At 45.8% G+C, this 13,348-nt stretch overlaps 1 protein-coding gene across 1 annotated transcript; it reads left to right on the top strand.

The window, feature by feature from the left end:
- Window positions 1-372: 372 nt before the first annotated feature.
- On the top strand, window positions 373-12,300 carry RABIF (RAB interacting factor). Its single transcript, XM_059413125.1, has 2 exons — window positions 373-609; window positions 9,853-12,300. The coding sequence occupies exons 1-2, from the start codon at window positions 484-486 to the stop codon at window positions 10,096-10,098; spliced, it is 372 nt and encodes a 123-aa protein (XP_059269108.1). The 5' UTR covers window positions 373-483; the 3' UTR covers window positions 10,099-12,300.
- The last annotated feature ends 1,048 nt before the right edge of the window (window positions 12,301-13,348 follow it).

The raw sequence follows: 13,348 nt of genomic DNA, 5'->3' as shown, positions 1-13,348 counted from the left end.
GTACATGTCCCTCTAAATAGTCTCTTACTGAATGAACTAATGTGGATAAGACTTGCTGATGGGTAGGTAGTGTGACCCGGATTCCCTTCACATCGCCTCCAGAAACATCCCCATTCGTTCCTAGGACTAAATTTAAATTTCTGTAAACAAAGATTTGGTCAACTTTAGTGAATTACCTATCCGGGTTTTACTCAATAATAAGGGAAGGCCGGTGACCAGGTGAGTATGAAGAGGATTTGTCACGTCCCAGGAAGTAGGTGACCCTGTCACAAAGCCAGCGGACACCTCACCACTCAGGTTAAGCGATGAATGGGGCGCTTGCGCAGTAGAATCCAGGGCGAGGGCAGCGGACGCCTGCGCAGAGCGGGAGTGGCCGCACGCTCCCCGCCCCGTCTCGGAAAGCCGCGCCAGCGCAGTTCCGAAAGATCCCGCAGAGACAGCGCCTGCGCGGCCGTGGCCGAGGGAGCCGTGGCGGTAGCGGCGATGGAACCAGCCGAGCCGCTGAACGACTTAGTGTCAGCCGAGGGCCGAAACCGGAAGGCGGTGCTGTGCCAACGCTGTGGCTCCCGGGTGCTGCAGCCAGGAACCGCTCTCTTCTCCCGCCGACAGGTAGGGAGGCAGGTTGGAGGCCGCTCACACCCGCACGTCTTCACAGGGGCCGCGGCGGCTGGAGTCCCGGTCCCCGCGCGCGTTTCCGGAGACCGCGCCCCTAGTCGCGGCCCGGCTCCGCCCGAGGCTGTCCGCGCCGGAGTTGCGGCAGGAGCGCAGCCCGGAGCCGGTCTCCCGGGACGACCGACCCCGGGCCCCAGCCCGGCGCTAGGTGTGGACGCTGCTGCTCCGCGTGCCGTGCGGTGTGGTGCGGGGCTGAGCCGAGCTCGCCGGCTTCCGAGGGTCCGGCGCGCCGGGACACACGCTGCCAAGCGGCCCGATGGCGCCCGGTGTACCGGCACTCTCGGCCCGCACGGCGCCGCACCGCCGCTCTTCCTGACGTCGGGCGGCCTCTCGGCTCCAGGGGAGCTCCCGAAACAACTTCAGTGTGGGGAATGTGGCAGATGCCTCCCGTGACCTACACGCTTTACCAGGGTACTGGGTGGAACGCAAGTTTCCCACGCGAATCCTGTTTCAGGTGGGATGGACACCTCAAAGTCAGTTTTTTTGTTTTTGTTTTTTATTTTATTTATTTATCGGGGGGGTGGGGGGTAGAGAGCGAGCACAGGCAGACAGAATGGCAGGCAGAGGCAGAGGGAGAAGCAGGCTCCCTGCTGAGCAAGGAGCCCGATGTGGGACTCGATCCCAGGATGCCGGGATCATGACCTGAGCCGAAGGCAGCTGCTTAACCAACTGAGCCACCCAGGCGTCCCTCAAGTCAGTTTTGAAGGAAGATTTAATTTCTGTTTTAATCTTTTCTTCAAGTTACCAATTGTAAACTGTTCATACTGCCATCACCCCCCAAAGGGGAACGCTGAAAACAGTTTTTGTATTTTGGTAAATTTTTATTGAGGTGTAGCATACCCACAGGAAAGTGCAAAGTATAATCTCATTCCAGCTCATTCTGTCACTCAGAATTGTTCCTAAAAATATGCTCTACCCGGGGCGCCTGGGTGGCTCAGTGGGTTAGGCCTCTGCCTTCGGCTCAGGTCATGATCCCAGGGGCCTGGGATCGAGTCCCGCATGGGGCTCTCTGCTTGGCAGGGAACCTGCTTCTCCTCATCTCTCTCTCTGTCTGTCTCTCTGCCTATTTGTGATCTCTGTCTCTGTCAAATAAATAAATAAAATCTTTAAAAAAAAAAAAAAATATGCTCTACCCTCATGACCTAACGCACTGGGAGTTAGGTATCAACATAAGAATTGGGGGGGCGGGGGCACACTCAGTCTATAACTGGGTGATACTGGCAGCTAGTACTGAGAAACCAGAAATGCTGCCAAGCATCCTGCAAAGCCTAAGACACCAACCTCCCTCCACCTGGCCCCACAACAAAGAATTCTCCATCCCAGAATGTCATTAGTACCAAGATTGAGAAACCATTTCCTAGACTACAAAGCTCATTCGCTTGTGTAATCCCAGTTGAGTTTACAAAATCATTACCAACAATCGTGGTCGTTTGTACCACTAGCCTGTGAGGTCCTGTATCTTACCCACCTGCGTATCTCCTACTCTTAAGACTGGGCACATAAGGGCACTTGGGTGGCTCTGTGGGTTAAGCCTCTGCCTTCCGATCAGGTCATAATCTCAGGGTCCTGGGACTGAGCCCCACATCAGGCGCTCTGCTCAGCCGGGTGCCTCCTTCCCCCTCTTTCTCTGTCTGCCTCTCTGCCTACTTGTGATTTCTCTCTCTGTCAAATAAATAAATAAAATCTTCAAAGAAAAAAAAAGAAACACTGTGCACATAAGATAATAGATAATTGGATTTAAATAAATTAGTGAACAAAAGCTATTAGCCCAGTGTAAATAATGAGTTGGCAGGGAGAGTATGCCACTGTTGGTGCAGCATATGTTCTTTGTAAGTCCTATTACTTTTGGGTTTGTTTTAAGATCTTATCTATTTTTTTAATATTTTATTTACTGTTTTATTTTACTTATTTATTTGGTGCAATCTGTATTCTTTGTAAGTCCTTTAACTGTTTAAGATTTTATTTATTTTGGGCGCCTGAGTGGCTCAGTGCGTTAAGCCTCTGCCTTCTGCTCAGGGTCCTGGGATCGAGGCCCACATTGGGCTCTCTGCTCAGTGGGGAGCCCACACCCCCCCCACACTGTCTCTCTGACTACTTGTGATCTTTCTCTATCAAATAAATAAATAAAATCTTTTTTTTATCTTTTTTTTTTAAGATTTTATTAATTTATTTGGAGGGCAGAAAGCAAGCACAAGCAGGGGGAGCAGGGGGCAGAGGGAGAAGCAGGCGCCCTGCTGTACAAGGAGCCTGCCGTGTGGCTCGATCCAGGACCCTAGGACCACAACCCAAGCTGAAGGCAGCCGCTTAACCAACTGAGGCACCCAGGTGCCCCTATAACTGGTTCGGTTTTACATATATAATGTTCATACCCTTGGGACGCCTGGGTGACTCAGCTGGTTAAGCAGCTGCCTTCGGCTCAGGTCATGATCCCAGCGTCCTGGGATCGAGTCCCACATCGGGCTCCCCGCCGAGCAGGGAGCCTACTTCTCCCTCTGCCTCTGCCTGCCATCCTGTCTGCCTGTGCTCGCTTGCTCTCCCTCTCTCTCTCTGACAAATAAATAAAATCTTTGAAAATAAATAAATAAATAAATAATAAAAATAAAAAATAAAATGTTCATACCCTTGAATTTGGTACTTCTTGAAATCTTATCTAAAGTTGATGACAGAGGAAATTATAATGAAGCTGAACAGAGGTGGAGGGAACAGCAGTGTGATGTTTCGCTGTTGTTAGAGGAAGTATGGTATGTTTGAAGAACTAAAACTTGGCCAGAACACAGGATGTAATAAACTGGCAAGAAATGAGGCCAGATGGAGTTGAGGGGATTGGAATAGAGGAGGTGAGGGAGCTCTGGGAAGGACTCATCCCCTTGCGGGGTAGAAGCCCATCAGTGAGGGTAGGATGTGGAATCAAAAAGTTTCCTTTTTGGAAACTAAGCCAGGTGCCAGTCAGCTGTGGATACTACAGGGTGATGAGGCCACCTCAGATGACCATGACAGGTCACCAAATGGCAGAAACCTTAAAAAGGAGCAAAGGTGGATGTGAGGATGTAGGAGTAATAATTTGGAAGCAAGAAGAGCACTGGTTCCCATTCCCCATCCAGAAGTAGGAGGAGTGTCAGAGAATGGGCAGCACCCAGGAGTCAGTGGCGCTGTCCTCGGCCAAGAGCCTTATTTCTTTGAAGACAAAGAGAAAGGGGAAACACTCACCAAAGTTTGAGAAGGTAGGAAAGAGTGATGATGTTATAAGAGAAGAGGGTGATTTCCCTTGTTCCATTTTTGGGGGCGGGAGATTGATGGCAGGAGTGGGCAGTGGAGGATTAACTCAGAGAGAGGAGGTACAGAGCGGTGTCTGGTGAAGAATATGAGAGCAGAGGACCTGAGAGCGCACCGAAGAGCACTTTCTTCTGAGGCAAAACACGTCCTTAATCCACGACCCAGCCAGTACACTGTGGGACCTGTATCCTGGGGAAATGAAAACCTATGTTCACACAAAAACCTGTACATGGACCGTCTATTGCTCCTTTACTCATAATATCCCCCAACTGGAAACAGCCCAGGTGTCCTTCAACAGAGGAATGACTAAAGAGACTGGTCAGCCATCCGTTGGAGTGAACTACAGTGGAGTGACCTAGTACGCATACAACTTGGACGCATCTCCAGGGAATTCTGCTGAGTGAAAAAAGCCAGTCCTCAAATATTACATACTATATGATTCCATTTCTGTGCCGCTTTTGAGTTTTAGAAATGGAGAGCAGGCGAGTGATTGCCGGGGTTAGGAAAGGGGGCCGGGGGCTTTGGTAAGTCTGGTTAAAAAGGTGACGAGAAGGATCCTCCTGCTGGTGTCTTGACTGTGGTGGCGGAGACACGAACTTACCCAGGGTAAAATTGACAGAACTCTATATACACACATTTCACACAGAAAGGAGTCCAAGTAAACTGGGGACATCTGAATGAAAGCAGCGGAGTGTATCCGTGTTGATGTCCTGGTTGTGATTTTATACTCTGGTTTTGCAAAATATTACCATCTGGGGAAACTGTATTACCAAAAAGAGGGTACATGGAATTTCTGTATTGTTTCTTAAATAGAAATAGTATATATGTCTTTGTATTATTTATTCACTACATGTGAACCTATAATTACCTTAATAAAACTTTAAAACTGATTAAACATTTTAAAAATCAGGATATTAGGCTAAGTGAAATAAGCTAGTCACAAAAAGAACTACTGTATGATCCCACTCTTACAAGGTACCAAGGGTAGTCAGATTCACAGAAACAAAAAGCACAGCAGTGGTTGCCATGGACTGGAAAATGGGGAGTTGGTGTTTAATGGGTACCAAGTGCCAGTTCGGGAACATGAAAAAATTCTAGAGATGGATGGGGTGATGGTTACAATAACAACATATATGATATTTAATGGCACTAAACCACACACTAAAACATGACTTAAACAGTAAGTTTTAGGGGCGCCTGGATGGTTCAGTTGGTTGAGCTCTGAGCGTCTGACTCTTGATTTTGGCTCAGGTCATGATCTCAAGGTCCTGGGAAACCCCATCCCCAACCCCCATCAGCCTCCACGCTCAACAGGGAGCCTGCTTGAAGATTCTCTTTGTCCCTCTTCCCCATTCTCCTGCTCACGCTTGGTCTCTCTTTCTCTCTGAAATAAATACAGTCTTTTTTAAAATTGCTAAGTTTTATGGTATGTATATATAGTTGATCACAAAAAATTAGGAATTAGAATGGAACATGCATCTCAACTATGTTAGGCAATATTCTGGTTCTCTGTTGCTACGTAACAAAACCACCCAAGGCTGGTGATTTAAATTATTAACATTTATTTTGCCTTACAGTTTGGGGAGTTGACTGAGCCTAGCTAGACGGTTCTCATTTGGGGTCTTTCATGTGCAGTCAGAAGGGTCATCTGAAACGCTCCCTCCCTCATGTGGCCTGGGAAGACTCAGACACCTAAGCACTGGGACAGGTTCCAGGGGCCTCTCTCCCCATGGGGTCCTCAGAAGCTGCAGTTCTTACATAGAAGCTGAAGGCTCCCAGAGCAAGTGTTCCCACAGAAACCGCCAAAAGCAGCCTGGCCTTTTCTAAGCTAGCCTGTCACCTCTCTCACACTTGACTTAATCAGAACTGGCACAGCGGGCCGCCCATGCTCAGGGAGAGAGGCATAGACTCCGCCTCCTGGTGGAAGGATTGTCAAAGAATTTGTGCACGTTTTAAAACCACCACAAATGCAGAAGGGAGAAAATTTCAAAAAAGTTACCAGAAGTTTACTCTGTATTGTAACAGTTTTTATTTTCATCTATATTGTATGTAGCATGCTTGCCAAGTTTTCTACCATGAGAATGGATTTTTACAAAGAGAAAGAATTTTTAAAAGAGTACTTACCTGCGTACCTGGGTGTACCTGGGTGGTACCTGGGTGGCTCAGTGGGTTAAGCCTCTGCCTTCTGCTCAAGTCATGATCCCAGGGTCCAGGGATCAAGCCCTGCAATGGGCTCTCTGCTCAGTAGGGAGCCTGCTTCCCTTCCTCTCTCTGCGTGCCTCTCTGCCTACTTGTGATCTCTGTCTGCCAAATAAATAAAATCTTAAAAATTAATGAAATGAAAGGGTACTTAAACAGTTTTTTTTTTCCCTTTTCAAAGATTTGCCTGCTGCTCCCCCTGCTTGTGCTCTTCTCTCTCTCTCTCTCTCTCTCTCTCTCTCTTTTTTTTTTTTTGATTTTATTTTTATTTATTTGGCAGACAGAGATCACAATTAGGCAGAGAGGCAGGCAGAGAGGGGGGGAGAAGCAGGCTCCCTGCCAAGCAGGGAGCCCAGTGCAGGGCTCGATCCCAGGACCCTGGGATCATGACCTGAGCTGAAGACAGAGGCTTTAATCCACTGAGCCACCCAGGTGCCCCTCTCTCTTTTAAAAAGGATTTTATTTATTTGGGAGATAGAGCACATGAGCAGAGAGAAGGGCAGAAGGAGAGAGACAAGCAGACTGATCAGGGAGCCTGAGGTGGGGCTTGATCCCAGAATCCTGGGATCATCACCTGAGCCAAAGGTAGACTCTTAACTGAGGTGTCCAGGCTCCCCTGTTAGCAGTTCTTGAAAAAGCAAAAGGAGTTCTGCTGATACTCTCACTTCCTGAGGTGGGACATTCTACATCTCTTTGAAGAGGTGGTCCAGGATTAGGGTACTGGCTAGGGTCTTGAGCAGCTAACCCACCTGGTCAGGGAGGGAACTGGCGACTTTGGCCCCCAACCAGCTGAGTTAGCAGCCTCAAATTATATAGTAATATCTTGATTTCCACCCCAGTGGTCTGTCTAGAAGGCCTAATTGTATTCCAAATGTTAGATCCCAGAACTTGACCCTGCAGTAGCCCTGAGCTCTGCAGAGAATGGGTTGGGATCCACACAGATACGTATACAACGTACACATAAACAAGTCTAGTCTTGTGGATCTGACTTAAAGGATTTAAATAAAAATGGGAATGTTGAGAAAGAAAGGGAACAGGACCCAGTTTGACTCCTTGAATGAATGATTAATAGTATTTCCTTTAAAATCTCTACTCAAAAGAGGGGAGCCTGTGTGGCTCAATCATTAAGCATCTGCTTTTGGCTCATGGTCATGATCCCAGGGTCCTGGGTTCAAACCCCACATCAGGCTTCCTGCGGGAAGCCTGCTTCTCTATTCCCTCTCTCACTGTGTCTGTCTCTGTCAAATAAATAAAATCTTTTTTAAGAAAAAAAATTTTTTTTAAATCACTACTTGGGGGTACCTGGGCGGCTCAGTGGGTTAAAACCTCTGCCTTCAGCTCAGGTCATGGTCCCAGGGTCTGGGATCGAGCCCCGCATTGGGCTCTCTGCTTGGCAGGGAACCTGCTTCCTCTTCCCTCCCTGCCTGCCTCTCTGCCTACTTGTGATCTTTGTCTGTCAAATAAATAAATAAAATCTTAAAAAAAAAATAAAGAAGAAATTAAAAAATCACTACTCAAAAGGGACTGCAGAGGTGTTTGGGATTATAAAAAAATAAACAAAAGACAGTGGGAGGGAAGCTGGTGCTCCTTTGTTAGACACTTTTTAAACTAACGTTGAAACAGTCTTTGATTTTTCTCCCCTTCAAGTTTCACTCGCCTTCTGTTTAGTTAAGATGTTGCTTTTATACCTACACTAAAGGCCAGAAATACTTGTAGGGAAGTTTAGGCCCACAGAGAGCTAGAGCTAGGATTGGAACCCAGGTTTCCCCGTCCCTGAATTTTTATTCCTCTTCGCTTCTGCCTGTTCCCATTTTCACTTAGGGTAAAACAAAGCATTGGGGACTCATTTAAACATCAGATGAGGGACGCCTGGGTGGCTCAGTTGGTTAGGCAGCTGCCTTCAGCTCAGGTCATGATCCCAGCGTCCTGGGATCGAGTCCCACATCGGGCTCCTTGCTCCGCAGGGAGCCTGCTTCTCCCTCTGATTCTGTCTGCCTGTGCTCGCTCTCGCTCGCTCTCGCTTGCTCTCTGACAAATAAATAAATAAAATCCTTAAAAAAAAAAAAATAAACATCAGATGAGATGAAAAGGGCAACTGGAATGACAGTGTAAGAGGAGGAGGGACTCTCCTATTTTGTGACATCCTCAAATGCTGTATCAGGTGACACACCTCTAGGGTAGTGCACAGATACCTGTGCTCATAAGCCAAGTGCTTGGAAGATGGGGAGTAGAAATGTTCTGGATCCGTGCTCCCTCCTCCTTTCAGTGCTCCCTCCTCCCCATTAGGGACAGCCACTGGCCAGAATCTGGTCCAGACTTCAGAGGTGCAAACTCCAGGGTATTGAATACAGACCAGGAGCTCTGTGGTTCCCTAACTATAGCGTTCGGAAGAGGCTTGTTCATCTGACCCAAAGCATTTGCCTCTTTTGGACTAATGTAAGTGCAGTTTGTTGTTGTTGTTGTTTTTTAATTTAAAAAAATGTTTTTTGCTTTTATTCTGCTTGCTAATGTCAGACTAGCTCACTGAGGCCATCCTGTTCGAGTTTGGGGATGCAGTAGAACTGTACCCTGGGGTGGAAAATGAGTGCACTGGCAGCAGCCATAATGATGAGGGGCAGAGGGGTAACAAGCTTTGCTGGCATTGTGTCTTCGTGTACGCTGGGGCAGCTAAAGCTGTATAAAGTAACCATAGGGAAAAAAATTAAAGGTTGTGTATGTGCGTGAAGCTTTGTCCTAATGATCAGGAAGGCATGTTGATTAATGGGTTCAAAGATCCTTGGTATGATATTCCAAATTCTAGAAGTAGATTTTCCTTTTTAGTGCTCTTTTTGTAAGATAAATCCAGCATATACATAACACTATTAGAATATAGCAAAGCCAGATATCCTGTATTTATTCTTTTGATAAATATTTGAGTTCCTGCTCTGTATCCATTATTATTCTGGGCACCGGGGTTATAATAGTGAACGGGAAAGGTGAGCTCCTTGCTTTCCTGGGGCCTACATTCTAGTGGAGGGAGACCCATGGTCAATAGCTAAGCCAATAAATTAGTAATTTCAGAGAATGATATGCAATAAAGAGGTAGTGGCATAAGGAAGCTTTTGGGGGTGACAAATACAGCTGTCATCTTGCTGGTAATGGTTTATTAGTATTTGCATGGGCCAAAATGAATCAAATTATACACTTCAAGTATGTGCCATGTATGTTTCAATTATACCTCAGGAAAGGTATTTTCAAAAATAAAATACAGTGGGCAGTATGGGAAGCTACCTGAGATTGTTTGGTCAGAGAAGGCCTCCTTGAAGAGGTTGTATTTGAGCTGAATATCATGGAGCCGGCCTTGCCAAGATCGGAGGGCAGAGCACACTCACCCATTCTGCAGAAGGTAAGGCAAGGCAAGAAGGCCAGTGTGGCTGGCCTAGATGGAGGTTAAGAACAGGCAGGGCCTTACAGACCACGGTGAGGACAGCAGTAAAGCCACATGACAGCAGCACATTACATCTTTCATTTGTCTTAAGAAATCCAGGCATGGACTAGAGGCAACAGAAGAGCCACCCAACATCCTGGTCCATAACTTAGTGATTGGGCTGCTCGTTTCGTTTTCATTCCAAGAAACTGCCAGGGAGCATGTGAAGTATCAGCAGAATGGGGTGATGATGGGCCTGGGCCAATCAGCTTGCGAATTGCTTGTGTTCTCTTCCACTGCAGCTTTTCCTTCCCTCCATGAGAAAGAAGCCCGCTCTGGCTGACGGCAGCAATCCTGATGGCGATCTCCTCCAGGAGCACTGGCTGGTTGATGACATGTTCATCTTTGAGAACGTGGGCTTCACCAAGGACGTGGGCAACATCAAGTTCCTGGTGTGCGCAGACTGTGAAATCGGACCAATTGGCTGGCATTGCCTGGATGACAAGAACAGTTTCTATGTGGCCTTGGAACGGGTTTCCCATGAGTAACTGAGGGGAGGGGGACGCAGCTCCAGCCGCGACTATAAAAGCTACTCCCCTCGAGAACTGGCATGTAAGCTGGTGTACTTGCTCTGGCGCCGCCTTCTCTGTACTGATGTAAATGATGAGTATCGACATGTCCAGCTGAACATGCATAGGGCTCACCCCGCTTCCTTAAAGCCTCAAGTGCATGCCTCCTACGTAGCTCACTTTGCAGCCCAACATCTCCTGATCTCCCTTTTCCCCCAGTTGCAGGACACTGGAACATGGCCACAAATCTCTCATCCCTGTGGCATCCCGCCTGGGCTCCCTGACCCTGGACTCCCTTGTTTCTTGCTCTGTAAGAGCAACTTCCAGCCTTTCAGCCAAGATGACACCTGACAGCTGATGCTCATGCTAATAGTTGAAATGCCACCTTTTTGTCTCATTCAAGAAAGCATACAAGTGTCTGAGAGTGACTTTGTCGTATGATTAACTTTATCTACAGTAATTTATTCTTTTTAAAAGTGTAGCATTTACAGACTTTGGAATTTAAGCTACTACTAAGAAACACATTACTTTGGACACACCTGTAATACCATGTTCTAGAGCCAAGCCTCTAGGTGGATAGTGACTTTATATTGTGAAGATGAATATATCCCCCTTTCCCTTCAAATCTTGCCATGATTTCTCTTTACATGATAGCCTGTAAGTTGAGATTTTCAACCCTATCTGGCAGCCAATCCAAGGAAAACTCAGCCCTGGCTTTGAAACAGAGTGGAGGATGCAGGATATAGGAGGGACAGACCCTTGCCACATTGTATGTGACTTTGCAGGTTTGTCTTATCTGTGCGGGTAACTCTTCCTTTAGGAAAGACTTCTCTGATGGATAGAGTCATCACTTACTGAACCTACCAGGCATGCTCATCGTGGTTTTGGTTCACTTAGAATCCTTGTACCAACCCAGAACACAGACTTTCTGTCCAGATGCCACTATCTCTATAGCTGTGGGGACTGCTCTAACAGTTCGAGGTTAGCAGACTGATTCACCCTTCAGTATGATCGTCACTGGTTCTGTCATTTCTCTTCTGAAATAACATCTTAGGAATTTCTGTGACCCGGTCTCAGGTGTCCTCGCATAAGCCCTACGTCTAAGATTGAGGAGACCCTAGAATTGAAATAAGGACTAAACAGAAACCTTACAATCTACAGCCCCTCCTTCTATATCTGTTCTCTGCTTGCTTCTGCCTTCTTTCTCCTGAGAACTTTTCTAAGGGCTCCCCAACTAAAAAGTGTGGGCCTTGGGCACGGTTTTGCAACCAACATATCTAGAAAGGTGGCTTCCTTCCCCAGTCATAGCCTCAGTGAGCTCTAGTTGAAAATGAGAGAACTGTTCTCTAGACAGTCAAATGTCCGTGATTTTTGCAGAAAAACAACTGTGAGAATTATCCACTCAGGTCAGAAGGAACAAAACCAAGTAGATGCCTCTAGGGGCACATGGCCCCTTCAATCACAAGCCAAAACCTAAGCAAAGTTTTTTTTTTTTTTTTTTTTAGATTAGATTTTTGACTTCTCTTTCCTTTTTTAATCACAGAAATAGCATGTGTTCACTGAAGATAAACACAAAAATGGGTATAAACATTTTTTTAATCCACATTTCCACCATCCAGAGATTGCTTCTGGTAGTGTGGTGAAACTCCGGTTCTCAGTGTTTTTCTAAATGTATATATAAACATGTATGATTTTTAAAAATAAATACAGTATCATACTGTGCTCTTTTACGACTTGCTTTTTCCATTTGACAAAATAATGACTTCCCATGTTAACAGATAACCATCCATGAATACCCTTGTTTTTAGCATTCCATTATATTTCTGTCTTATCATTTATTTAAACAATCTACTATTAGATTGTCTCCAGTTTCTTATAAACAATGTGATGTAATGTGTGACTTTATAGTTAAATCTGAATACACATTTGTAATTTTTTCCTACATTATTAGAAGTAAAATATGCACGTTTTCATGGATTGACACATATTCTTCAGAAACAGCTGTGCAAACCCACCCTCCTCCAGCAGCGTAGATGAGCACCCATTTCTCTGAAACCTTCCTAACACTGGGTATTTATTATCGTTGAAAGAATATTTTGCCACTTTAATAGAAAAAGTATCTCCTTGTTTTAATTTGCATTTATTTTATGTTTAATTAAATTTTTATATATTTTCTGGTCATTTGTATTTTTTTCTAGAGAATTGCCAAATATTGTTGCCCGAAGAGCCAAAAATATCAAGTTGTTATTCTGCCTTTGCAATTTAATTGGAAATAAATGCATTTAAACAGTAGAAATTAGATTCCTGTATGTCCTTGGGGAAAATACGCAATTTGAAAAAGCAGAGGAAAGCGGAAACCTGAACCTTAGGGTTTCTCTTGAGGTCTGTCAACTAATTAATTAATCGTTTAGTGTCCCTGTAAAATGAGGATGTCACCTCTTTGTTCCCCTTATGCATAATAGGCCCTCATTGGCTCTCAGGAAAAGACTCATGAAATCATTAACTGCTTTGTCACAGATAGAAGTGACCCGTGAGTATAGAAACCCGTTGCTAGGAGTACAGAAACCAGCAGCTCCTGTTAGGGAGAGCAATTGATTTTTCCAAGGCCTAATTGTTTCTGCAAAACTCTTTTAACACAGAGTCAAAGACGGACAGGAGTGTAATGACATTTTCCATATCATTACTGTGCCATGTGTGAACCTACTCAGGTAACTTCTAAGTGTAACCTCGGTTCCTGATCATGGTAGATGGGTAATTTTGGATGACCATCCCACTGAGGGCAACTAGAAAGGCTGGACAAAGTATTTTAAAAATCCAAATGCATCAGAGAGCTGACATATGTTTGAAGAATTACTGGACCAGTACCACTGAGAAGATAGTGGCCCTGAGAACCTGGCTCAGTACTACAGGCCACTCTTCCGTTGGGGGCATTTGCAATGTGGAGAGGGGCAGGTCAGAGGCTGGTGGGTGACTGTGAAAGCCTTCCAGAAGTAGGGGTCTGGGCCTGTCAGGGGGTGGTATACTTGGTAAATGTTTCTCACATTGGGTCGAGGCTCTCAGTCCTTTGCACCCCAAGAATAGGGGTGAGCCAGAAGTAGGAAATAGGCTCACTCAGGAGATTGCATCTAGGCTTCCAATGATACCAGTCCTTGAAAATCAGATTAAGTTGATCCCAAAGTAGTGATTTCCCCAAACCATTGGCATAAGCAGACAAAAACTCTCTCTGGAG

The sequence above is a fragment of the Mustela nigripes genome, chromosome 10 (assembly GCF_022355385.1).
Source record: "Mustela nigripes isolate SB6536 chromosome 10, MUSNIG.SB6536, whole genome shotgun sequence".
NCBI classification, from domain to species: Eukaryota; Metazoa; Chordata; class Mammalia; order Carnivora; family Mustelidae; genus Mustela; species Mustela nigripes.
This window is presented reverse-complemented; position numbering and strand designations above follow the sequence as displayed.